Source organism: Spea bombifrons, chromosome 5, assembly GCF_027358695.1.
Source record: "Spea bombifrons isolate aSpeBom1 chromosome 5, aSpeBom1.2.pri, whole genome shotgun sequence".
Classification (NCBI taxonomy): domain Eukaryota; kingdom Metazoa; phylum Chordata; class Amphibia; order Anura; family Pelobatidae; genus Spea; species Spea bombifrons.
In genome coordinates this window covers 252,550-279,146 of record NC_071091.1, presented here as the reverse complement: position 1 = coordinate 279,146, position 26,597 = coordinate 252,550, and the positions used below count along the sequence as shown (strand labels likewise).

At 52.3% G+C, this 26,597-nt stretch overlaps 1 protein-coding gene across 4 annotated transcripts in view; it reads left to right on the top strand.

Annotated features, from left to right (window-relative positions):
- Window positions 1-23,323, top strand: part of SLC4A2 (solute carrier family 4 member 2) — a 33,262-nt gene extending 9,939 nt beyond the window's left edge. For 2 of the 4 annotated variants that reach the window (XM_053467407.1, XM_053467408.1), the window contains exons 2-23: window positions 1,795-1,996; window positions 7,871-8,030; window positions 8,575-8,804; window positions 9,461-9,570; window positions 10,205-10,401; window positions 12,378-12,511; window positions 12,627-12,807; window positions 12,889-13,024; window positions 13,461-13,641; window positions 14,184-14,292; window positions 15,535-15,719; window positions 16,081-16,294; window positions 16,843-17,058; window positions 17,169-17,317; window positions 17,679-17,873; window positions 18,506-18,778; window positions 20,196-20,285; window positions 20,421-20,587; window positions 21,036-21,289; window positions 21,642-21,811; window positions 22,142-22,315; window positions 22,531-23,323. In XM_053467407.1, coding sequence (XP_053323382.1) covers window positions 1,937-1,996; window positions 7,871-8,030; window positions 8,575-8,804; window positions 9,461-9,570; window positions 10,205-10,401; window positions 12,378-12,511; window positions 12,627-12,807; window positions 12,889-13,024; window positions 13,461-13,641; window positions 14,184-14,292; window positions 15,535-15,719; window positions 16,081-16,294; window positions 16,843-17,058; window positions 17,169-17,317; window positions 17,679-17,873; window positions 18,506-18,778; window positions 20,196-20,285; window positions 20,421-20,587; window positions 21,036-21,289; window positions 21,642-21,811; window positions 22,142-22,315; window positions 22,531-22,611 — 3,666 coding nt within the window. In that variant the 5' untranslated portion in view covers window positions 1,795-1,936 and the 3' untranslated portion in view covers window positions 22,612-23,323. Of the gene's footprint in view, window positions 1-1,794; window positions 1,997-3,637; window positions 3,784-7,487; window positions 7,576-7,870; window positions 8,031-8,574; window positions 8,805-9,460; window positions 9,571-10,204; window positions 10,402-12,377; window positions 12,512-12,626; window positions 12,808-12,888; window positions 13,025-13,460; window positions 13,642-14,183; window positions 14,293-15,534; window positions 15,720-16,080; window positions 16,295-16,842; window positions 17,059-17,168; window positions 17,318-17,678; window positions 17,874-18,505; window positions 18,779-20,195; window positions 20,286-20,420; window positions 20,588-21,035; window positions 21,290-21,641; window positions 21,812-22,141; window positions 22,316-22,530 lie in introns of those variants that run through there. The other 2 variants (XM_053467409.1, XM_053467410.1) reach the window with 2 other exon arrangements.
- The last annotated feature ends 3,274 nt before the right edge of the window (window positions 23,324-26,597 follow it).

Genomic DNA, 26,597 nt, shown 5'->3' with positions numbered 1-26,597 from the left:
CACCGTCCCCTGGCCCTCAGATAAAACCAACCACACCGTCCCCTGGCCCTCAGATAAAACCAACCAAACCGGCGCTCAGATAAAACCAACCAAACCGGCGCTCAGATAAAACCAACCAAACCGGCCCTCAGATAAAACCAACCAAACCGGCCCTCAGATAAAACCAACCAAACCGCCCACCGGCCCTCAGATAAAACCAACCAAACCACCCACCGGCCCTCAGATAAAACCAACCAAACCGGCCCTCAGATAAAACCAACCACACCGTCCCCTGGCCCTCAGATAAAACCAACCAAACCGCCCCTCGGCCCTCAGATTAAACCAACCAAACCGCCCCTCAGATAAAACCAACCAAACCGGCGCTCAGATAAAACCAACCAAACCAGCCCTCAGATAAAACCAACCAAACCGGCCCTCAGATAAAACCAACCAAACCGGCCCTCAGATAAAACCAACCACACCGTCCCCTGGCCCTCAGATAAAACCAACCAAACCAGCCCTCAGATAAAACCAACCAAACCGGCCCTCAGATAAAACCAACCAAACCGGCCCTCAGATAAAACCAACCACACCGTCCCCCGGCCCTCAGATAAAACCAACCAAACAGTCTACCGGCCCTCAGATAAAACCAACCAAACCGTCTACCGGGCCTCAGATAAAACCAACCAAACCGTCTACCGGCCCTCAGATAACACCAGCCAAACCGGCCCTCAGATAAAACCAACCAAACCGCCCACCGGCCCTCAGATAAAACCAACCAAACCGTCTACCGGGCCTCAGATAAAACCAACCAAACCGTCTACCGGCCCTCAGATAACACCAGCCAAACCGGCCCTCAGATAAAACCAACCAAACCGCCCACCGGCCCTCAGATAAAACCAACCAAACCGGCCCTCAGATAAAACCAACCAAACCGTCCACCGGCCCTCAGATAAAACCAACCAAACCGTCCACCGGCCCTCAGATAAAACCAACCAAACCGTCCACCGGCCCTCAGATAAAACCAACCAAACCGCCCACCGGCCCTCAGATAAAACCAACCAAACCGGTCCCCGGCCCTCAGATAAAACCAACCACACCAGCCCTCAGATAAAACCAACCAAACCGCCCACCGGCCCTCAGATAAAACCAACCAAACCGTCTACCGGCCCTCAGATAAAACCAACCACACCGGCCCTCAGATAAAACCAACCACACCGGCCCTCAGATAAAACCAACCAAACCGGCCCTCAGATAAAACCAACCAAACCGTCCACCGGCCCTCAGATAAAACCAACCAACCGGGAAGGGTAATTCCAGGTATGGAATGTATACGTTGGGCTGGGGAGGGGTAATTCCACGTATGGAATGTATAGGTAAGACAGAGGAGGGGTAATTCCACGTATGGAATGTATAGGTTAGGCGGGGAGGGCTAATTCCACGTACGGAATGTATAGGTTAGACGGGGAGGGGTAATTCTACGTATGGAATGTATATAATAGGTGGGGAGGGGTAATTCCATGTATGGAATGTATACGTTGGGCAGGGGAGGGGTAATTCTACGTATGGAATGTATATAATAGGTGGGGAGGGGTAATTCCATGGATGGAATGTATACGTTGGGCAGGGGAGGGATAATTCCACGTATGGAATGTATATGTTAGGTGGGGAGGAGTAATTCCACATATGGAATGTATATGTTAGGTGGGGAGGGGTAATGCCACGTATGGAATGTATACCTTGGGCAGGGGAGGGGTAATTCCACGTATGGAATGTATAGGTTACGCTGTGGGTTTCACGCTCTTTTCTTCGCAGGTTATGTTGTTCCGACGGCTTCAGCTTCGAGAGCGCGATAAAGAGAAGGGCTGACGCCGTCACCCTGATGGTCATCGGCCTCCGCTCCCGAGACCCCGAGCCTTTCCCCCGAGCCTCCTGAGGCTGCGTCTCGTCTCGAGCAATGAGCGGCTCCAAGGTGTCCTCTGAGATCCACGAAATCGTGTCCTCTGTAATCCACAGCGTGAGTACCGCGCAGCCCCGCATCCCATACATTGTATCCAGACTGGATCCTTTACGCGGATCCAGCGATGTTTGCGTGCGGTTATATAGGCGCTCGCCGTCAGCCATAAGGGTTTAACGGGAATTTGTGGATGAGGCGTAACTTTGGCCTGAGCTGTTTCCATAGTATGTAAGTAATCAGGACAGTTGGCTTGTGTCAGAAAAAGCAAGCAGGTTGCTGGGTGTACAGTGAGGGGCATTAGTGGCAATAAGAGGGAGGGGGTTCTGCCCCTTTACAGATCTCTGGAGAGACCTCACCTAGAGTAGTCGGGACAGTTCTCCGTCTTCCCCGGTCTCTCCGTCCTCCCCGGTCTCTCCATCCTCCCCGGTCTCTCCAGCCAACGGAAGAATAAAACCCGTTTATTACCCAAATAAAAACCTCAGATAAGATAAAAACACTCTGCGGCCGCTAGTAATTCCAGGAAAAAACATTATTATTATTATTGGAATAAAGGGTTAAATTAGACGCAGAAGAATCAGGAGCCGCCGGACCATGTCAAGTGCAACCTGCTAAAAGTGGAGCAGTCGCCATGGAAACCAACCCCACTTTTCCCCCCCGAATTGGTCATTATACCCGTGGCCCGAGGGCGGCCCTTCCTAATTCAGAGTCAGGAAGTGAAACCTTTTGCTGGCATTTTGTGTATTGGTGGCTTCTGTGTCCGTGTCGGGGGGCCGTACCGTTGTTGCGTCACTTTGGATTCTGTGTTGGATGCCGTGTGTGTGGGTTCTGCGTCAGTTTTATGAGCTTTGTCACTAAGTTGGGGGCCACTTTGCCCTATGGTGGGTACCGTGTCACTGTATCTTTGGGGCCACTTTGCCCTATGGTGGGTACCGTGTCACTGTATCTTTGGGGCCACTTTGCCCTATGGTGGGTACCGTGTCACTATGTCTTTGGGGTCACTTTGCCCTGTGGTGGGGACCGTGTCACCATGGGGTGGGTACCGTGTCGCTGTGTGGTGGGTACCATGTCACCGTGTGGTGGGACTGTGTTACTGTGTGTCGGGGGCCGTGTCGCCGTGGGGTGGGCACCGTGTCGGGGGCCGAGTCACCGTGTGGTGGGCACTGTGTCACCGTGTGGTGGGCACTGTGTCACCGTGTGTTGGGGTCCGTGTCGCTGTGGTTTGGGTACCGTGTCGTTGTGTGGTGGGTACCATGTCACCGTGTGGTGGGGCTGTGTTACTGTGTGTCGGGGGCCGTGTCGCCGTGGGGTGGGCACCGCGCCAGGGGCCGAGTCGCCGTGTGTCGGGGGCTGAGTCGCCGTGGGGTGGGTACAGCGTCACCGTGTGGTGGGTACCGTGTCGCCGTGGGGTGGGTACAACGTCGCCGTGTGGTGGGTACCATGTCACTGTGTGTTGGGGCTGTGTTACTGTGGGCTCCGTGTCACTGTGTGTCGGGGGCCACGTCGTGCAGGTGGCTGGAAGTTCTATCACCGGAGTCTCTCCTCTATCAGTGTGATAAGGCCGCGCTCCCCTGTTTGTTTTGGTTTAATCAGTAACCGGCTCTGTCCGCAGCCTCGGCTGGATGCCTGGCGGCTCCTGGGGCTGGATTCAGGATAGAGAGGGCCCGTGGGAGCAGGTGGCAGGAAGGAAGTGGCTTTTAATCACCATGGAGATCTTTCTGCCCTGAGAAGGGTTAATAGTTGAAACGCTTGGATGGTGATGGGACAGTCATTGCAGTCATGTGACTCGGAGTCGCCTGTTTGGCCAGCAGCTCGTAGGTGATCCCTCCATGGACTTTCTGCTGAACCAGGTGAGTGGCCGGGGGTCGAGACGGCCGAGGTTAACGGAGGCCACAACATGTCACCTGGTGTTACCTGCGCTGTGTATCTGTGCTAATAAATCGTCCCCTGTGCTGTGTGTGTCAGTCGTACACCGTCCCCTATCATGTGTGTCAGTCGTACACCGTCCCCTATCATGTGTGTTAGTCATAGAACCCCCCGGGGCCGTGTGTGTGTCAGTCGTACACCGTCCCATGTGCCATGTGTGTGTTACCTGCGCTGTGTATGTGTAGTAAATCGTCCCCTGTGCACTGTGCGTCAGTCATACAGCGCCCCCTGGGGCCGTGTGTGTGTCAGGCGTACACCATTCCCTATTATGTGTGTGTCAGTTGTACTCCATCCCCTGTGCACTGTGGGTCAGTCATACACCGTCCCCTGTGCCGTGTCTGTGTCAGTCGTACACCGTCCCCTGTGCCGTGTCTGTGTCAGTCGTACACCGTCCCCTGTGCCGTGTCTGTGTCAGTCGTATACTGTCCCCTGTGCCGTGTCTGTGTCAGTCGTACACCGTCCCCTGTGCCGTGTCTGTGTCAGTCGTACACGGTCCCCTGTGCCGTGTCTGTGTCAGTCGTACACGGTGCCGTGTCTGTGTCAGTCGTACACGGTGCCGTGTCTGTGTCAGTCGTACGCCGTCCCCTGTGCCGTGTCTGTGTCAGTCGTACGCCGTCCCCTGTGCCGTGTCTGTGTCAGTCGTACGCCGTCCCCTGTGCCGTGTCTGTGTCAGTCGTACGCCGTCCCCTGTGCCGTGTCTGTGTCAGTCGTACACCGTCCTCTGTGCCCTGTCTGTGTCAGTCGTATACCGTCCTCTGTGCCGTGTCTGTGTCAGTCGTACGCCGTCCCCTGTGCCGTCCCTGTGTCAGTCGTACGCCGTCCCCTGTGCCGTGTCTGTGTCAGTCGTACGCCGTCCCCTGTGCCGTGTCTGTGTCAGTCGTACGCCGTCCCCTGTGCCGTGTCTGTGTCAGTCGTACACCGTCCACTGTGCCGTGTCTGTGTCAGTCGTACGCCGCCCCCTGTGCCGTGTCTGTGTCAGTCGTACGCCGTCCCCTGTGCCGTGTCTGTGTCAGTCGTACACCGTCTCCTGTGCCGTGTCTGTGTCAGTCGTACTCCATCCCCGGGGCTGTGTGGCACAAACAAGGAGCCCGTAGGATGAATACAGAAGCGTTGGCCGGACGTTGGAATTGCACGCGCATGCACGCTCCTTCACTGTAGCTGCATGGAAAGGTAGAGCGGCGTCTCCTGGGTACAAAATGGCACTTGGAGGGGTACCTGGGGGTCCCCTAGCAGAGCCGGAAAGCTGCGCATGATAACCTGCTCTGAGATTTGCGGGGTCGGGGGGTCTGTTGTGGGTTCGATTAGTGGCAGTCTGTGGCCCCCGATCCATTGCCGGGGATCTCGTAAGAATGCTGTTTGTGAGCCGTTACCCTTACAAGGCACAGGGGCAGTGACTGGGGGCATCTCTCAGGGGGTTGGGGTATTTATTCTCAGTTTTAGGACATGGGGCGCATGAAGAAGATTCCCCCGGGGGCAGATAAAGCGTCTGCTGTATCCTTTTCTAGAATGTTCTGCAGCATCGTGTAGAGGGAGTATAGACAAGGCAGGGCTGCCACAATTACCCCAAGGGGCAGGATTGGCTATGTGGCCCAGTAATGAGGTAGCCTAAAACTTATTTAGCAGACATGTTCAGGGTGCGTATTTACAGACTGCCCCGAGGGGGGAGAAAGGATCCGGTGGAAATGCTGCCAATAAAAGAAGGGTAGCCCAGGGGCAGTTACCGCCTCACACCCCTTGCCCCCCCCGCCCCTGCCCCATGTGTAGTACAGCGAAGGAGGGCATCTCCGCGGCTTCTGTAGAAAACTATCCTACCCTCTCTCCCTGCCCTTCTCTCTCCTCTATCCTACCTTCTCTCTCCCTGCCCTTCTCTCTCCCTGCCCTTCTCTCCCCTCTATCCTACCTTCTCTCTCCCCAACCTTCTCACTCCTCTATCCTACCTTCTCTCTCCCCAACCTTCTCTCTCCCCAACCTTCTCTCTCCTCTATCCTACCCTCTCTCCCCAACCTTCTCTCTCCTCTATCCTACCCTCACTCCCTGACCTTCTCTCCCCTCTATCCCCAACCTTATCTCTCCCCAACCTTCTCTCTCCTCTATCCTACCCTCTCTCTCTGTCCTTCTCTCTCCTCTATCCTACCCTCTCTCCCCAACCTTCTCTCTCCTCTATCCTACCCTCTCTCCCTGCCCTTCTCTCTCCTCTATCCTACCCTCTCTCCCCAACCTTCTCTCTCCTCTCTCCTACCCTCTCTCCCCAATTTTCTTTCTCCTACCCTCCCTCCCCAACCTTCTCTCTCCTACCCTCCCTCCCCAACCTTCTCTCTCCTACCCTCCCTCCCCAACCTTCTCTCTCCTACCCTCCCTCCCCAACCTTCTCTCTCCTCTATCCTACCCTCACTCCCCAACCTTCTCTATCCTCTATCCTACCCTCTCTCTCCGACCTTGTCTCTCCTCTATCCTATACTCTCTCTCTCAGACCTTGTCTCTCCTCTACCCTACCCTACCCTCTCTCTCCGACCTTGTCTCTCCTCTATCCTATACTCTCTCTCCGACCTTTTCTCTCCTCTATCCTACCCTCTCTCTCCGACCTTTTCTATCCTACCCTCTCTCCCCGACCTTGTCTCTCCTCTGTCCTACCCTCTCTCTCCGACCTTCTCTCTCCTCTATCCTACCTTCTCTCTCCGACCTTCTCTATCCTACCCTCTCTCCCCAACCTTCTTTATCCTACCCTCTCTCCCCAACCTTCTCTCTCCTCTATCCTACCCTCTCTCCCCAACCTTCTCTCTCCCCTATCCTTCCCTTTTCCTTGATCTTCTGTCTCCTCCGTTCTGTCCTCTCTTGTCTCTCACCTTCTTATTCCCTCTGCCTTTCTTTTTCCCCTCTCTTTGGCCTTCTGTCTTGCCGGTCTCTCTCCCCCAGTATGGCTTCTCTCTCTCTCTCTCTTTATATCTCTTCTGTCTTAAGCTATTATTTATTTGTTACATTTTATTAGTAGAGCGCCAGCAGATACCGTAGCGCTGTTACAACAGAGAGACAGTGAAGATGACATTGAAACAATTAGATGGACACGCGTCAAAAGAGGAAGCCGGGGCAGTTACCATAGTTACCAGAACAGTGTAGTGGGGTAAATTCTATCTATATATACTGTGTAAGAAGTATTCGGGGGGGTAAATGGTGACCGCTCTCCGGCAATAGAGTGTGGGGTAGATTATAAGGGTGGCTTTTTAATGTTAGAATAGGTAGAGGAGCCCCTTCCCCCCCCTCCCCTCCCCTTCCCGACATTCTCTCTCCTTCCTTCCCCATGTTCTTCGTATAATATCTGGTTAAGGAAGATGGGCCTGGCTCTGTCTGTGCTGGGGTAACGTGGCTGGGATTCATGGAACCTGCCCCCTGGTGGGGTGGTAGTGATGTGTTATCACCGATTTGGGAGCTTACACGCTAAGGCACGTGCTCTTTGTGTACCCGCGACACGTGACATTGTTTCGAATCTGTCAATATTTGGCGTGTATGAGATTGGGATATGAATTAACGTCCCCGTGCCCTTGGGCCCCGCGTTATAATCCAAGCCGCTGATAAGCACCTGGGAGGGGAACAACCCCCTTGGAGCACAATGTCACCCTGCTGTGGCCACGCGTGTCCCCTCCCTCCCGTCCCAGAAATATCCCTCCAAGTCGCTGTCACCCTGTTACTCCCCACTCGTCGCCCGACCAGAAATGGCGCAGGTAAGTTGGAAAAATCCCAACATGTCCAACTCCTTCCTTTCGGCCCCGGTTACCTCCGTTGTGTTTTGCCCCAAATCCTGTAACTTTATCGACCACCCCAGAAATCGTTTCATTGGTTGGAATTTGGTTGCATTTTTCATGTTTTTCGCATTCGGGTTTGTGAGATTTTAGTTGGAAGCTGTCCCGCTCCGTCTAATGCCGGAGACTTTCCTCGCCCTCCCTTGTCGCTATGTTATTGTCATGCTACGGGGCTTAACACTCCTCTTGCCCGAATCCCCCCTTTCTTCTCTCCCAGCCGCCCCCCGAGGCCCCTCCGGCCGCGGCCCTTCGTTATGAGGATGACGGGGATGCGATCCAGGCGCTGGGTGTGGAAAGGTTTGAGGAGATCCTGCAGGACGTCCACCCGCGGAGCCCGACCGAACTCGGCAAGAGCTACAGCGAGGAGGACTTCCAGTGTGAGTGTCTCCGACGGGGCTCTCTCCCTCGCTGTATTCCTCGCTGCTCTTCCCTTCATTTGCCCCTCTCCTTCATTAGTTTTTCCATGATTTACCCCTTTCTTTCATTGGTTTTCCCCTTATTTGCCCCCTGCTTGATTGGTCACTCCCCCCTATATTTACACCTCTCCTTCATTTTTTTCCTGATTTGCCCCTCTGCTTCACCCCCCCCCCACCGATTTGCCCCTCTCCTTTGCTGGTTTTCTCCTGATTTGCCCGTCTCCCTCGTTGTTTGCACATCTATTAGGAGAATGGGGGGGTGTCGAGACAGAAGCAGGAGAGAGCCCTGTTCCTAGGAGCTTACAATCTATTAGGAGGCTAAGGGGGGGGTGAGACAGAAGCAGGAGATGGCCCTGTTCCATAACAGCTTACAATCTGTTAGGAGGCTAAGGGGGGTGAGACAGGAGGAGGAGAAGGCCCTGTTCCTAGTAGCTGTTCCATGCACCCACCACTCTCTCCGCAGATGTTTATGGTTGATCTCGCTGATAACGCTGATATGTTTCAGATCACAGGCACTCCTCTCACCACATCCACCACCCTCTCTCCTCTCATCTGCCCTCCGACTGCGGCGGCCGGGACGGCCGAAAACACAAGAAGAGGAGGAGAAGGAAGAGGAGGGCGTCTGTGGCCGGAGATACCCCGGGAACCATCCCCGAGAGAGAGGAGGAGGAGGACGAGGAGGACACCGACGACGACAAAACCCCGGAGGAGCGAGTCGAAGCGGCAGACACACAGGTACAGCATGCGTGAGCCGTGTTTCAAATGCATGCGTGTGCTGCCCGTGCATATGTCATGTGTGGTATACGCGTGACGTGTATTATACGTGTGTCCCGTGTAGCTGTACATATGATGTGTGGTATGCGTGTGTCCTGTGTAGCTGTACATATGATGTGTGGTATACGCGTGTCCCGTGTAGCTGTACATATGATGTGTGGTATACGTGTGTCCCGTGTAGCTGTACATATGATGTGTGGTGTATATATGATATGACGTGTGTGCCGTGACTCTACATCTTCATCTGCTTCGGCCATAGAAGGTGCCACCTTCTCCTGGCCACCTTCTCCTGACTCCGCAAGCAACAAAATGACTTAATCAGTTATTTTACAAACAGACCCCGAAGCCCCTCGATGACGCTGCAGCGGTTGTGTTATCTCGCAGAGGGTTGCGAAGGAATACCCCATGCAGACGTGTGAAAGGAGCGGTCTAATTAACATATCTCGCTGGGCTTCATTTATACAGGGCCAGCACAGCCCTTCCTGCCCCCCGGACACCCCCGGGGCCACTTCTTTTATAAAGCAGAGACTCACGGTTTAGTTAACTGAGCCCTGTGTGCTTGTCTGTCTGCTTGTCAGGGCATCACTCTCACTGTCTGTCTCTCTGTCTGTCTCCAGCTCTTACTGTTTGAGGGGAATGTCTCTCCCAGGAATGGTGGGCTGCTTTCCGTGTCACTTTCAGATGGAAAAGTCAGTGAGCAGACCCCGGAGGAGAAGCCCAAAGGAGGGTAAGAAAGGCTGCTGGAGACCCCAATGACGACTGTTAGCTCATGGGGCAAGAGAGCAGGACCACACCAGGGTAGATGGGCCAAAAGAACAGGGATTAAAGTGGGCAATAGGGCAGGAGCAAATTAGGGGTAAGAAGAAGATGAGGGGGATGGGCTGATGTTTGGGGGTCGGGCGGTGATATTAATGAGGTCTGGGTGGGTGTCTCCTGAAGACCACTGGCAGGGCCACTACAAGCCTAATAACCTTAAGTATCATTGGCTATTTCTATAGCGCCACCACATTCTACAGCGCTGTACAAAGGGGGTCTAATATATTATGACATGTAAACAAAGACACATTGTGAGGAGGGCTCTGCTCCCAGAAGCTGACAATCTAAAGGGCCCGTTGGTGCTGGGTCAGGGGTAAGTCTCGAGGCTCCGTCTGGTACTGGTCTGTACTGGGTTCTCTTCCCAGTTATACTGGGGCTGATGTCTTTTTACTGATTTGAACGCAGTCTCTTTTTGTTGTTATGCGTCTGTCTCTCGCTTGACTGAGACCCCACAATAAACGTGGAGACCGAGGGGTTAATTCTATAACCCCCCCACACACACCAGGGACCCTCGTACTCACCTTGCACCGTAATTTCACACACAGAGAGGCGGAGGGAGCGGGAGAGTCCATTGGGAACCCTCGTCACCCCCATCGCCAGCCGCCCCACCGCAGTTACAGCCTCACTGAGCGCCGGCGGATCGGCAGCATGACCCACTCCGAGGACACGCGTTACCAGCTGGTACCGACAGACGAGAGCGAAGCCCAAACGCTGGCCTCTGCCGACCTGGACTACATGAAGAGTGAGTGAGAGACCGAGACTGACAGTCACACCGGGGCGAGAGGAGACTGAAACACAAAACAGGCACTCTCGCTGACCCCAGAGCTCTGTGCCTCTCTCTCGCTGACCCCAGAGCTCTGTGACTCTCTCTCTCGCTGACCCCAGAGCTCTGTGACTCTCTCTCTCGCTGACCCCAGAGCTCTGTGACTCTCTCGCTGACCCCAGAGCTCTGTGACTCTCTCTCTCACTGACCCCAGAGCTCTGTGACTCTCTCTCTCACTGACCCCAGAGCTCTGTGACTCTCTCTCGCTGACCCCAGAGCTCTGTGACTCTCTCTCTCACTGACCCCAGAGCTCTGTGCCTCTCTCTCGCTGACCCCAGAGCTCTGTGACTCTCTTGCTGACCCCAGAGCTCTGTGACTCTCTTGCTGACCCCAGAGCTCTGTGACTCTCTCTCTCACTGACCCCAGAGCTCTGTGACTCTCTCTCGCTGACCCCAGAGCTCTGTGACTCTCTCTCTCACTGACCCCAGAGCTCTGTGACTCTCTCTCGCTGACCCCAGAGCTCTGTGACTCTCTCTCTCACTGACCCCAGAGCTCTGTGACTCTCTCTCTCACTGACCCCAGAGCTCTGTGACTCTCTCTCTCACTGACCCCAGAGCTCTGTGACTCTCTCTCACTGACCCCAGAGCTCTGTGACTCTCTCTCACTGACCCCAGAGCTCTGTGACTCTCTCGCTTGGACCGCCACACCCTGTGACTCTCTCTCACTGACCCCAGAGCTCTGTGACTCTCTCTCACTGACCCCAGAGCTCTGTGACTCTCTCTCTCGCTGACCCCAGAGCTCTGTGACTCTCTCTCTCACTGACCCCAGAGCTCTGTGACTCTCTCTCTCACTGACCCCAGAGCTCTGTGACTCTCTCTCGCTGACCCCAGAGCTCTGTGACTCTCTCTCTCACTGACCCCAGAGCTCTGTGCCTCTCTCTCGCTGACCCCAGAGCTCTGTGACTCTCTTGCTGACCCCAGAGCTCTGTGACTCTCTCTCTCACTGACCCCAGAGCTCTGTGACTCTCTCTCGCTGACCCCAGAGCTCTGTGACTCTCTCTCTCGCTGACCCCAGAGCTCTGTGACTCTCTCTCGCTGACCCCAGAGCTCTATGACTCTCTCTCTCACTGACCCCAGAGCTCTGTGACTCTCTCTCTCACTGACCCCAGAGCTCTGTGACTCTCTCTCACTGACCCCAGAGCTCTGTGACTCTCTCGCTTGGACCGCCACACCCTGTGACTCTCTCTCACTGACCCCAGAGCTCTGTGACTCTCTCTCACTGACCCCAGAGCTCTGTGACTCTCTCTCTCGCTGACCCCAGAGCTCTGTGACTCTCTCTCTCACTGACCCCAGAGCTCTGTGACTCTCTCTCTCACTGACCCCAGAGCTCTGTGACTCTCTCTCTCACTGACCCCAGAGCTCTGTGACTCTCTCGCTTGGACCCCAGAGCTCTGTGACTCTCTCACCGACCCCAGAGCTCTGTGACTCTCTCGCTTGGACCGCCACTCCCTGTGACTCTCTCTCTCACTGACCCCAGAGCTCTGTGACTCTCTCGCTTGGACCGCCACTCCCTCTGACTCTCTCTCTCACTGACCCCAGAGCTCTGTGACTCTCTCGCTTGGACCCCAGAGCCCTGTGACTCTCTCTCTCACTGACCCCAGAGCTCTGTGACTCTCTCGCTTGGACCGCCACTCCCTGTGACTCTCTCTCTCACTGACCCCAGAGCTCTGTGACTCTCTCGCTTGGACCGCCACTCCCTGTGACTCTCTCTCTCTCACTGACCCCAGAGCTCTGTGACTCTCTTGCTTGGACCGCCACTCCCTGTGACTCTCTCTCTCTCACTGACCCCAGAGCTCTGTGACTCTCTCGCTTGGACCCCAGAGCCCTGTGACTGTCTCGCTTGGACCCCAGCTCTCTGTGTGTCATGTTTCCTCTTACAACACTCTTTTGTCGTAGGCCACCGGTTCGAAGACCTTCCGGCCGTGCGCCGGCATCTTGTGCGTAAAAGCAAAGGCCAAGTTATTCACATCAGCAAAGAGCACAAAGAGCGTCACCCGCACCGCAAGAGCGTCACCCTTCAGCCCCACGAGGTGAGAGGCTGCGACCCAGATGCGTGCCGTCCGCGGGCCAATACCCATGATCCCCTGGTGACCCCAGGGATTTCTGCCCCCCGCCGCTCCATCCTTTCCATTTCTCTTTGCACAGGTGTTTGTGGAACTCAACGAGCTCGTCGTAGACAAACACCAGGAGCTGCAGTGGAAGGAGACGGCTCGCTGGATAAAGTTCGAGGAGGACGTGGAGGCCGAGACGGACCAGTGGGGGAAACCTCATGTGGCCTCCCTGAGCTTCCGTAGCCTGCTGGAGCTGAGACGGACGCTGTCTCACGGTGAGAGAGCGATGGAGGTGGGAACTGTCTGGCCGGCGGGGTCCGTCTAAAGCCTGTCTGAGGGGTCTCGTTCACCCTTAGGTGCCGTCCTCCTGGATCTGGACCAGAGAACGTTACCGGGGATCGCCCATCAGGTGGTGGAGCAAATGATCATCAGCGACCAAATAAAAGCCGAGGACCGAGCGAACGTGCTGAGAGCGCTGCTCCTAAAACACAGGTAGGGGGCAGAATACACGCAGGTTATCCCAAAGCAGGGGGTAGATTACTCGCAGGTAAATGCCCCTGCGGGGGCAGAATACACGCAGGTTAATTTTAGGCAGGGGGTAGATTACTCACAGGTAAATGCCCCTGCGGGGGCAGAATACACGCAGGTTATCCCAAAGCAGGGGGTAGATTACTCGCAGGTAAATGCCCCTGCGGGGGCAGAATACACGCAGGTTAATTTTAGGCAGGGGGTAGATTAGTCACAGGTAAAAGCCCCTGCGGGGGCAGACAGGTAATGCCACACACCTACTGCGCGGGTAACGCACCCCTTTCTTACCATCTCCGTCCTTTTAACTCAAGGCTTTTGTTCATGAGCCCCTTCCATCACACGCATGTAGAAAGCACGCTGCACCTCGTGGCGTTACTGACTGTCACCCTGTCTACTGCAGCCACCCCAGCGATGAGAAGGACTCCTCGTTCTCCCGAAACATTTCAGCCGCCAGCCTGGGCTCTCTGCTCGGACATCACAGCACCAATCACCTCGCCCAGAACAGCGAGCCCAACCTGACGGACCCCCTGATGGGGGGAGACCCTGCCGAGCAGGAGACCAAGATCGACGTGGAGCGAGAGGTAAGGCCGGAACCCAAAGAGACATTAAAATGGAGAGTGTCTCTGGTTTGTTGCGCTCCTGTGCAGCGGAATGCGTCGGTTAGTGGCCTCACTGCGCCTGCGAAGTCGAATGGGTTGGTTTGTCGGTGACTGCGCTTGCGGAGCGGAATGCGTTGCCCCCTGCGGAGCGGAATGCGTTGCCCCCTGCGGAGCGGAATGCGTTGCCCCCTGCGGAGCGGAATGCATCGGTTTGTGCCGCCCCCTGCGGAGCAGAATGCGTCGGTTTGTGCCGCCCCCCCCTGCGGAGCGGAATGCGTCGGTTTGGGTTCGCCCCTGCGGAGCCGAGTGCATTGATTTTTGCCGTGACTGCGCATGCGCAGCAGAATGCGTGGGTCTGGTACATTTATCCTCTGATTAACTCTGCTTTTGTCAGAAAGATCCCAGGTTTGTTTTCCAGACTCCTTCACGCTGTGCGGTCAGCGTTGGTTCCCCAGACATTTAGGGACTGTGGCCCCTGCAGGACAGACTGAGAGATAATATAACCCCTTGTGTGTTTTGTACAGAGAGACTCGGTCCCCTCCTTGCCCTCCATCCAACGCTCCAAATCTAAACATGAACTGAAACTTCTGGAGAAGATTCCAGAGAATGCGGAGGCCAGCGTGGTGCTTGTCGGTGAGTGGGGTATGATAGGAGGGTATATGGTGGGTATGGGGTATATTGAGCGTATGATATTGGGGGTATTTGGTGGGTATGGAGGTATATTGAGGGTATGATATGGGGTATTTGGTGGGTATGAGGGTATATTGAGCGTATGATATGGGGGTATTTGGTGGGTATGGGGTATATTGAGGGTATGATATGGGGGTATTTGGTGGGTATGAAGGTATATTTAGGGTATGATATGGGGGTATTTGGTGGGTATGGGTTATATTGAGGGTATGATATGGGGGTATTTGGTGGGTATGAAGGTATATTTAGGGTATGGGGGTATTTGGTGGGTATGGGGTATATTGAGGGTATGATATGGGGGTATTTGGTGGGTATGAAGGTATATTTAGGGTATGGGGGTATTTGGTGGGTATGGGGTATATTGAGGGTATGATATGGGGGTATTTGGTGGGTATGAAGGTATATTTAGGGTATGGGGGTATTTGGTGGGTATGGGGTATATTGAGGGTATGATATGGGGGTATTTGGTGGGTATGGGGTATATTGAGGGTATGATATGGGGGTATTTGGTGGGTATGGAGGTATATTGAGGGTATGATATGGGGGTATTTGGTGGGTATGGGGTATATTGAGGGTATGATATGGGGGTATTTGGTGGGTATGGAGGTATATTGAGGGTATGATATGGGGTATTTGGTGGGTATGAGGGTATATTGAGCGTATGATATGGGGGTATTTGGTGGGTATGGGGTATATTGAGGGTATGATATGGGGGTATTTGGTGGGTATGAAGGTATATTTAGGGTATGATATGGGGGTATTTGGTGGGTATGGGTTATATTGAGGGTATGATATGGGGGTATTTGGTGGGTATGAAGGTATATTTAGGGTATGGGGGTATTTGGTGGGTATGGGGTATATTGAGGGTATGATATGGGGGTATTTGGTGGGTATGGGGTATATTGAGGGGATGATATGGGGGTATTTGGTGGGTATGGGGTATATTGAGGGTATGATATGGGGGTATTTGGTGGGTATGGAGGTATATTGAGGGTATGATATGGGGGTATTTGGTGGGTATGGGGTATATTGAGGGTATGATATGGGGGTATTTGGTGGGTATGGGTTATCAGTGCTTCGTGTGATTTTAAACTTTGAAAACTCAGGTCTGCTTTACAAATATGTCAGGTGTGTACAGCGCTGTGGTGTATGTGGGTGATATCTTGGCATGACTGGTCTTTGCAGGCTGCGTGGAGTTCTTGGATCAGCCGACCATGGCGTTCGTGCGTCTCCAGGAGGCCGTGGAGCTGGACTCCGTGTTAGAGGTTCCTGTCCCTGTGCGCTTCCTCTTCGTGCTTCTTGGACCGAGTTCGTCTAACATGGATTATCACGAGATCGGGAGGTCCATCTCCACCCTCATGTCCGACAAAGTGAGGTTCCTCACTCTTATCCACCCCGTGTCCCTCATCTCACCCATTGTGCTCCCATCTTCATTGGTCTCTGCTCTCATCTCACCCATCGCGCTCCCATCTTCACTGGTCTCTGCTCTCATCCCACCCATGGTGCTCCCCTCTTCATTGGTCTCTGCTCTCATCTCACCCATCGCGCTGCCATCTTCATTGGTCTCTGCTCTCATCTCACCCATCGCGCTCCCATCTTCACTGGTCTCTGCTCTCATCCCACCCATGGTGCTCCCCTCTTCATTGGTCTCTGCTCTCATCCTACCCATCGCGCTCCCATCTTCACTGGTCTCTGGTTCCCTGGATGTTCTAACCATGCCGTTGTTTGTAGTCTTTTCACGAGGCTGCCTATCTTGCTGATGACCGTCAGGATCTCCTGAACGCTATTAATGAGTTCTTAGACTGCAGCGTGGTCCTGCCGCCCTCTGAAGTGATGGGTGAGGAGCTGCTCCGCTCTGTCGCTCTGTTCCAGAGGGAGATGCTTAGAAGACGCCAGGGGCAGGAGAAGAAGCTTCTCGATGAGCCCAGTACCCCCGAGGATAAAGGTGAGGAAACTCGCTACTCACATGGAACTCCCACTCTCCATTCCCATAGTACTTCCATTCTCGTGGTACTCCCACCCCACTCTCCATTCTTTTGTACTTCTGTCCCCACTTTCCATTCCCATAGTACTTCCATTCTCGTGGTACTCCCACCCCACTCTCCATTGTTTTGTACTTCTGTCCCCACTCTCCATTCTCATGGTATTCCTACTCTCCAATGTATGGTACTTCCATCCTTCCCTCCATTCTCCTGGTACTTCAACCCCCTCTTCTTCTTGCGCTTCCATCACCCTTCTCCCCACTCCCTTTGTACTTTTATCCCCACTCTCCTTTACTTGTGGTACTCCCACCCATCTGTCCATTCTTATGGCGCTCCCATCTCTTCATTCTTATAGTACTCCCCCCATCCTCTCCACTGCCGCATTTTCCCATCCATTCCTTTAATTCACTTTGTCTTCTCTTTCCCTCCATCCCTGTTTCTCTCTCTTTTTACATGTCCTCTCCCTTTCTCTATGATCACTTGTCTCCTTGATGTTGTTGTCGTTCTTCAGCTCTGCTCACAAAGTCGGCGGTGGTCGGTGGGACAGATGATGATCCCCTGCGCAGGACGGGCCGGCCTTTTGGTGGCCTCATCAGGGACATCCAGCGTCGTTACCCTAAATATGTTAGTGATTTCCGGGATGCTCTCAATGCACAATGCATGGCAGCCGTCATCTTCATCTACTTTGCTGCACTCTCTCCAGCCATCACCTTTGGTGGTCTCTTGGGTGAGTGGCCCACAGCCTTTTCCTTCTGCCGCCTTTTGTTTTCCTGGAGTGCTGTCTCTCGCGCTCTGCCTTTTCCACTATTTGTCTCAGATGTTTTCTTGCCCGTTTAGGTGAGAAGACCCAGGGGCTTCTGGGGGTGTCGGAGCTGATTATTGGGACCTGTCTACAGGGGGTGATTTTCTGCCTCCTGGGGGCGCAGCCGCTGCTGGTTGTCGGATTTTCAGGACCACTGCTGGTGTTCGAAGAGGCTTTTTACACTGTGAGACATGTGTAGGGGCAGGAGGGCATTAAAGAAGGGTATGGGGGTATGGAGGCACATCAGAATCGGGTACAAAAAACATGCAAAGGAGTCAGCTGGGCGAGATGGGAATGAGAGGGAGGTCTGGGGATGTGCCGCCTCTACATACATAAGGATGAAAGAAAGACCCAGGGTTCCCTGCGGCTCTTACAGAAGGCAGTTAAGATCTGCAATTTACAAATTGTTTTTCAAATGTTTCTTCCAAGAGACAGATAAAGTGGATCCGTGGCCAAATACGGGGAGGAAAAATCCCTAAGGTTGGGAATTATGTAAGTATGGGTCACGGGACCTGTCCCCTCATCCCTTCCATCTTTCCTTTCAGTTTTGCTCCGCTAACGGGTTGGAGTACCTCGTGGGCCGGGTGTGGATCGGCGTGTGGCTTATAGTGATCGTCGTGGCCATGGTGGCCTGTGAGGGCAGCTTCTTGGTCCGTTTCGTCTCAAGATTTACACAAGAAATCTTCTCGATCCTCATCTCCCTGATCTTCATCTACGAGACTTTCTACAAACTCTTCAAGGTATGAAGTCAGTTCAGGGTATGAACGTAACTACCCTCCCTGCCCACCGTGATACATCAACTACCCTCCCTGCTCACCGTGATACATCGACTACCTTCCCTGCCACAGTGATACATCGACTACCCTCCCTGCCCACCGTGATACATCGACTACCCTCCCTGCCCCACCGTGATACATCGACTACCCTCCCTGCCCACCGTGATACATCGACTACCGTCCTGCTCACCGTGATACATCGACTACCTTCCCTGCCACAGTGATACATCGACTACCCTCCCTGCCCACCGTGCAACATTAACTACCGTCCTGCCCACCGTGATACATCAACTACCCTCCCTGCCCACCGTGATACATCAACTACCCTCCCTGCCCACCGTGATACATCGACTACCCTCCCTGCCCACCGTGATACATCGACTACCCTCCCTGCCCACCGTGGTACATCAACTACCCTCCCTGCTCAGAGCATAACCTCAAATATCCAAAAATATAACATTAAATACCCTCCTGCACAGAGTGTGACGGAGTGCATGAGTTCTGCCCCGTGGCGGTTCTCTCTCCTGTGTTCTGCACTCCCACCTCCCCCTTATTCTCCTCTTCATTGACTTTAGACCTTCGCCGGTTCCTTTCAGGTTTTCCAGGAGCATCCGCTCACCAACTGCAACCTGAACCAGAGTGAGTCCCAGCAGGAGAACGGGGCGGGTGGCTTCCCAGAGAACGGGGCGGGTGGCTTCCCAGAGAACGGGACGCGTGGCTTCCCAGAGAACGGGACAGAGTCGAGAGCCAGCGGCCCGGTGATGGGGCAGCCGAACACGGCTCTGCTCTCCCTGGTGTTGATGGCCGGCACCTTCTTTATCGCTTTCTTCCTACGCAAGTTAAAGAATAGCAACTTCTTTCCTGGGAGGGTGAGTAATCGCTGCGATTCCCACTTCGTGCCACACGTCTGCCGAGAAGACGTGTCGCGTTGTGACGTGACCTTAAATAGAACGGTAGACGAGCTGGAGGAGCGTCTCTGGTGGGCTGGAGGACAGAGCAGGATCTGGATTAAGATAAGACTCCCTTTTACACGTGTGGTTTGTGAGAAACCGCCGACCTAGCCGTGGGTCTGGCTATTAGCCGTGTTCCCCTTTGAATGTGACACCACGTGCCACTGTTAGCGTGATCGTTCTGACCTGTCTTCGCGGTGAGGTCTTAGAATTGAGTGCTGTGGTCGAAGACTGGAGATCTGCTTGGCAGAAGTCTATCCTGAACATAAGACACGACCAAAGAGAAATGTTTTCGGAAGAGGGGATGGAGAAGGGGGTATAATCCAAATTAAAAAGGGAGAGGGAAGTGTGATAAAACAAAGGAGAGGGGGAGAGATGAGAGAAGGGGTGTGATAAAACAAAGGAGAGGGGGAGAGATGGGAGAAGGGGTGTGATAAAACAAAGGAGAGGGGGAGAGGGGGAGAGATGGGAGAAGGGGTGTGATAAAACAAAGGAGAGGGGGAGAGATGGGAGAAGGGGTGTGATAAAACAAAGGAGAGGGGGAGAGATGGGAGAAGGCGTGTGATAAAACAAAGGAGAGGGGGAGAGATTGGAGAAGGGGTATGATATAACAGGAGAGGGAGGAGATGGATGAAGGGATATGATATAACGAGAGAGGGGGAGAGATGGATGAAGGGATATAACGAGAGAGGGGGAGAGATGGATGAAGGGATATAACGAGAGAGGGGAGAGATGGATGAAGGGATATGATATACCGGTAAAAGGGGAGAGATGGATGGAGGGGGATATGATATAACGAGAGAGGGGGAGAGATGGATGGAGGGGGATATGATATATTTAGAGAGGGGGAGAGATGGATGGAGGGGTATATGATATATTTAGAGAGGGGGAGAGATGGATGGAGGGGGATATGATATAACGAGAGAGGGGGAGAGATGGATAAAGGGATATGATATAATTAGAGAGGGGGAGAGATGGATGAAGGGATATGATATAACAAGAGAGGGGGAGAGATGGATGGAGGGGGATATGTTATAACGAGACAGGGGGAGAGATGGATGGAGGGGGATATGATATAACGAGACAGGGGGAGAGATGGATGGAGGGGGATATGATATAACAAGAGAGGGGGAGAGATGGATAAAGGGATATGATATAATTAGAGAGGGGGAGAGATGGATGAAGGGATATGATATAACGAGAGAGGGGGAGAGATGGATGGAGGGGGATATGATATAACGAGAGAGGGGGAGAGATGGATGGAGGGGGATATGATTATATTGGGACACCCTGTATACCTTGCCTGCCCTGATGCCCCTGCTTTCTCTCCTGAAAGGTGCGCCGGGTCATTGGAGATTTTGGGGTTCCGATTGCCATCCTGATCATGGTTCTTGTGGATTTCAGCATCACTGACACGTACACTCAGGTGCGTAGTGCCCTACTTGATATCGGGGCCCCAGCCCCGGGAGGAGAAGGTTGGGGTAGATCCTGAACTTGGGGGGCTGTTCTAAAATCCACCACGTTCGTAGTATGACCTTCTCCCGGGTTTTCGTCTCTGTAGAAGCTGAGTGTTCCTAGTGGTTTCAAGGTGACCTCACCGGATAAACGTGGCTGGGTGATCAACCCACTTGGGTCCGACCAACCTTTCCCCATCTGGATGATGTTTGCAAGTGTCCTACCGGCCATACTGGTCTACATCCTGATCTTCATGGAGACCCAGATCACAACGTGAGTTATACTCCAGCTCGTACCCTACTAGTAACGCTAACCAAAAGTATTGTCTCAGGGGTAGTTCTTGATCGGGGGTAGTTCTTGGGCATAGTTCTCAAGCAGTAGTTTTTGGGGAACGAGGTAGTTTTCAGGTGTTTTTTCTCTATGCTAGTTTTCGGGGAGTAGTTCCGTGGGTTAGTTCTCGAGGGGGGTGGTTCTCTGTTGCTAATTCTCGGGGGTAGTTCTTAGGGTGGCTGTTCTCTGGGGTAGTTCTCAGGCTGCACCTCATCACATTATTATGTCAGCTGCCAAGCTTCGCTTAGATCTATAATGAAATAATGCACCCCCTTTCAGCCATGTGGCCATTGGCCCCCGCCGGTGTGAGAGGGCAGGATGTTTTGCTGTGAGGGGTAGTTAAGATGTCTCGGCGAAGGCCACGTTTTCGATCTTCTGTGTCTCTCTGCAGTCTGATTATCAGTAAGAAGGAGCGAATGCTGGTGAAGGGATCCGGATTCCACCTGGATTTACTCCTCATTGTGGCCATGGGGGGGATTTGCGCCGTTTTCGGGTTACCATGGATGGCGGCCACGACTGTTCGTTCCGTGACACACGCCAACGCGCTGACCGTCATGAGTAAAGCCGTGGCCCCTGGAGACAAGCCCAAAATCCAGGAGGTGAAGGAACAGAGAGTCACCGGCCTACTGGTGGCCATTCTTGTGGGTGGGTTGAAAGACTGAGAATGCCTCATACCCCACATATATACACTACGCTATACCCACTTACCCCTAATCTTCCCCGACACCCTGCCTTCTTACTCCATTTACCCCACACACTCCACCCACTTACACCTAAACCCACACTCACCCTCTGCCCAATTACACCTAAACCCACACTCACCCTCTGCCCACTTACACCTAAACCCACACTCACTCGTTGCCCAATTACACCTAAACCCACACTCACCCTCTGCCCAATTACACCTAAACCCACACTCACCCTCTGCCCAATTACCCCTAAATCCACACTCACACATCCTATTCATTTCCTAATATTAACCCCGACATTCCTACAGGGCTCTCCATTGTAATCGGGGATCTCCTTCGCAAGATCCCATTGGCCGTTCTCTTCGGGATCTTCCTGTATATGGGGGTCACTTCGCTCAACGGCATCCAGTTCTATGAGAGAATTCAGCTTCTGCTGAAGCCCCCAAAGCATCATCCGGACGTCATCTACGTCAAGAAGGTGCGTAACAGAAAAGTGGAACAGCCTCCCAGCAGAAGTGGTAGAGGGTAATACAGTGAGGGTATTAAACATGTATGGGATAGACATCTGGCTCCTGAATCTAAGACGAGACCAACGACTGATTAAGATCTTTACAGACTAGACGGGCCGAATGGGGTTGATCTGCGGGCAGGTTCTGGGTTTCAGTGTGCCTCAGCGTACAGGCCAGTCTCTGCCTGCACTACACTTTGGCCACACAGTCAGTACGTGGCTTCAGCTGGGATGTTCTAGAAAGTGCGGCAGGGCCAGCCGTGTATCTTCCCGACGCACCTAATGGTTATCCTCCCGCAGGTGCGGACGCTGCGCATGCATCTCTTCACAGCGCTGCAGCTGGTTTGTCTTGCAATACTCTGGGCAGTGATGTCGACGGCTGCGTCTCTGGCCTTCCCCTTCATCCTCATCCTCACCGTCCCCCTCCGCATCTTCCTACTGCGGCGAATCTTCACTGAACGCGAGATGAAATGCGTGAGTTCTCATTCTGATAACACATTGCCCCTCTCCCCCTTTCCTGATGCCCCTCTCTCTCTCCCCCCCTTTCCTGATGCCCCTCTCTCTCCCCCCCCTTCCGTTTTGCTCGCTGTTGGTGGCCCCTCCCCCTTGTGTCACATTATCCCTTGGTGGCTCCTCCCCTTCGTGTCACATTCTCTATTGGCTCCTCACTAATTTCTGTGTCTCCACAGCTGGATGCTGATGAGGTGCAGCCCATCTTTGATGAGCAGGAGGGAGTGGACGAGTACAATGAGATGCCGATGCCAGTATAGTGCCCGCTGTGTCACTGTGCCTTGGGGCAGAAATGCTGTATAGAGAGCTGGCAGGTGCCCAGCCATTACCCCTAGTGCCCCCACCCACTCACACTGTGTCCAAATTGTCCCCTCACATCCTACAATCAAGTATAAAAGTGGCTATAGAAGGAGGCTGAAGGCCGGACGGGTCTCCAGAGACTCTGCTTTCCCCCATAGATGTCAGACCACCTGCTGCCGTGGCGGGGGCCTGGTGGACCGGTAGCTGCCCTCTGAGGTGCTGGGGCATCAAAGCTGTTATTCTGAGACGTCTACAAGAAGTTAGACTTGTGCCTGCTGTGTCATGGAGGCCGGGCCCAAGGTTAGATCTTGCATAGATCAATCGTTATATAGGGCCATGACAACAGCTCCTCAGGGGCTGAGCTTTACACCCAGCAGGAGAGCAATCGACCAATGGGCTGTGAAGGTGTGGTCAAACATATTTATATTTAATGTATTTGTATTATCCAAAGAGTGTATATTCTGCTATATACAGAGGTACTGAGTATTACCAGAAAGGATTATTAGCTTTAGGAGATAACATGAGGCCAGATATACATGAAATCTACTGCATTGTGATCCAAGAATCAGCCTCTCAATACGCAGCACCACTATGCGGTGCAGCAAGTCCGGTGTTCCTATAAAGAGACGTATTCGAGGTTACCCAGTAAAGGGTTCTGCTCTATGTTATAAACCACCTCCACATGTAAACATTTTCACACAGAGAGCGCAGTGTAGCTAAGCTCAAGGGACCCTCTGAGGCATAGAACCTGCGTGACGACAGCTTTCCTGTCCTGACGCAATTTGGACACGTTGGCTACGGCTCTTTTACTCAGTCCTGGAGGTCCAGGGGGCAAGAAATGGGGGTCAGTGGACCTAACAGAACAACGAGCTTCTGCGACCACCCAAAATTGGCTCTAGAGCTTATATTCAGCAGACAACCAGAACTACGGATATATTAGCCTCAAGGTAACCAGCAGCGCCCTTTCCATAATTCTACCAGCCCGGCTCCTAATTAAAATAAATCAGTCCCTCAACTCCTGAATACAGTATATATGATGAGAAACCTCCAGTAACCCAACCCCAGAATACAGTATATATAATGAGGAACCCCCAGTAACCCAACTCTAGAACACAGTATATATGATCAGGAACCCCCAGTAACCCAACCCCAGAATACAGTATATGTAATGAGGAACCCCCAGTAACCCAAGTCTAGAATACAGTATATATGATGAGAAACCTCCAGTAACCCAACCCCAGAATACAGTATATATAATGAGGAACCCCCAGTAACCCAACTCTAGAACACAGTATATATGATCAGGAACCCCCAGTAACCCAACCCCAGAATACAGTATATGTAATGAGGAACCCCCAGTAACCCAAGTCTAGAATACAGTATATATGATGAGAAACCTCCAGTAACCCAACCCCAGAATACAGTATATATAATGAGGAACCCCCAGTAACCCAACTCTAGAACACAGTATATATGATCAGGAACCCCCAGTAACCCAACCCCAGAATACAGTATATGTAATGAGGAACCCCCAGTAACCCAAGTCTAGAATACAGTATATATGATGAGAATCCTCCAGTAACCCAACCCCAGAATACAGTATATATGACGAGGAACCCCCAGTAACCCAACCCCAGAATACAGTATATATAATGAGGAACCCCCAGTAACCCAACTCTAGAACACAGGATATATGATCAGGAACCCCCAGTAACCCAACTCTAGAATACAGTATATATGATGAGAAACCCCCAGTAACCCAACTCTAGAATACAGTATATATGATGAGGAACCCCCAGTAACCCAACTCCTGAATACAGTATATATGATGAGAAACCCCCAGTAACCCAACTCTAGAATACAGTATATATGATGAGGAACCCCCAGTAACCCAACTCTAGAATACAGTATATATAATGAGGAACCCCCAGTAACCCAACTCTAGAACACAGGATATATGATCAGGAACCCCCAGTAACCCAACTCTAGAATACAGTATATATGATGAGAAACCCCCAGTAACCCAACTCTAGAATACAGTATATATGATGAGGAACCCCCAGTAACCCAACTCCTGAATACAGTATATATGATGAGAAACCCCCAGTAACCCAACTCTAGAATACAGTATATATGATGAGGAACCCCCAGTAACCCAACTCTAGAATACAGTATATATAATGAGGAACCCCCAGTAACCCAACTCTAGAACACAGTATATATGATCAGGAACCCCCAGTAACCCAACTCTAGAATACAGTATATATGATGAGAAACCCCCAGTAACCCAACTCCTGAATACAGTATATATAATGAGGAACCTCTAGTAACCCAACTCCTGAATACAGTATATATAATGAGGAACCCCCAGTAACCAAACTCCTGAATACAGTATATATGACGAGGAACCCCCAGTAACCCAACCCCAGAATACAGTATATATAATGAGGAACCCCCAGTAACCCAACTCTAGAACACAGTATATATGATCAGGAACCCCCAGTAACCCAACTCTAGAATACAGTATATATGATGAGGAACCCCCAGTAACCCAACTCCTGAATACAGTATATATGATGAGGAACCTCTAGTAACCAAACTCCAGAATACAGTATATATGATGAGGAAGCCCCAGTAACCCAACTCCTGAATACAGTATATATAATGAGGAACCCCCAGTAACCCAACTCCTGAATACAGTATATATGATGAGAAACCCCCAGTAACCCAACTCTAGAATACAGTATATATGATGAGGAACCCCCAGTAACCCAACTCCTGAATACAGTATATATGATGAGGAACCTCTAGTAACCCAACTCCAGAATACAGTATATATGATGAGGAACCTCTAGTAACCCAACTCCAGAATACAGTATATATGATGAGGAACCCCCAGTAACCCAACTCCTGAATACAGTATATATGATGAGGAACCTCTAGTAACCCAACTCCAGAATACAGTATATATGATGAGGAACCTCTAGTAACCCAACTCCAGAATACAGTATTTACCACCAGGAAACCCTACTGCTTCTAACCCAACTCCAGCATTCAGTATTTACCAGATGGATCCCTGTGGCTTTGCTCCCATCTGTCCCTTAGGATTGTATGGTGTCATATTTCCCCTTCCAACATACCAGCAGCAGCCTTTCCGGTGACCATACGACAAAGCACAGGGGATCTCCTAATCTCCCAGAATACTATATACCAGCGTCCTCCAGAATATGGCGTGAGCCCTGCAGTAAAAGCTCTAACCTCTCTAGGGACCCGTTCCCGAACACAGCAGTTATAGACTCTATGAAGCAGCTATCTCCGCATTCTCTGAAGTAAAGCATGTGGATTTCCGTGGTCCTCCAGTGCCCGGGAACTGGCACCGGCCGCGTGGAAGTGGCCAGTTGATGTCAGCTGTTTGGAGAAATATACATTTATATTTATTTCTTTATGATGAGCGTGACGGCCCTTGCATCAGAAGCTCCACACAATCCACGAGGAGCGCATACGGTCTGAGTGGCCCAGGTTTTGGGCAATTTAAGGAACAATGTTTTCCTGCATCAGGAAGGAGTCTGTAGATTAGGAGCGACTGACACATCAACCATCATATGGTGGAGAACCAGCAGAGCACACGGTGCTGTCCCGGTGTATTGTGACCTTATGGTGTGGACCAGAATCTGTGCCTCCACACCTCAAAAAGCCTCCACGTCCCTCACTGAGCCTCCTCCTCCTGTGCCTCTGCTACTGTACCAATGTGATTCATTTTCTAACCCCCAAAAAGCAATAAGCAGGTTTGGGGTGTCATATAAAACACTGTATCTTATTTAAAGAGATAATTTAATAATAGCACAAATAAAGACGTCGGTTTGATAAACTTCCTGCATTTGTGTTTACTGGAAGGGATTATGGATTCATTATTTCAAGTAATAGGAAGAGAGAAGGAGGGAGTCAG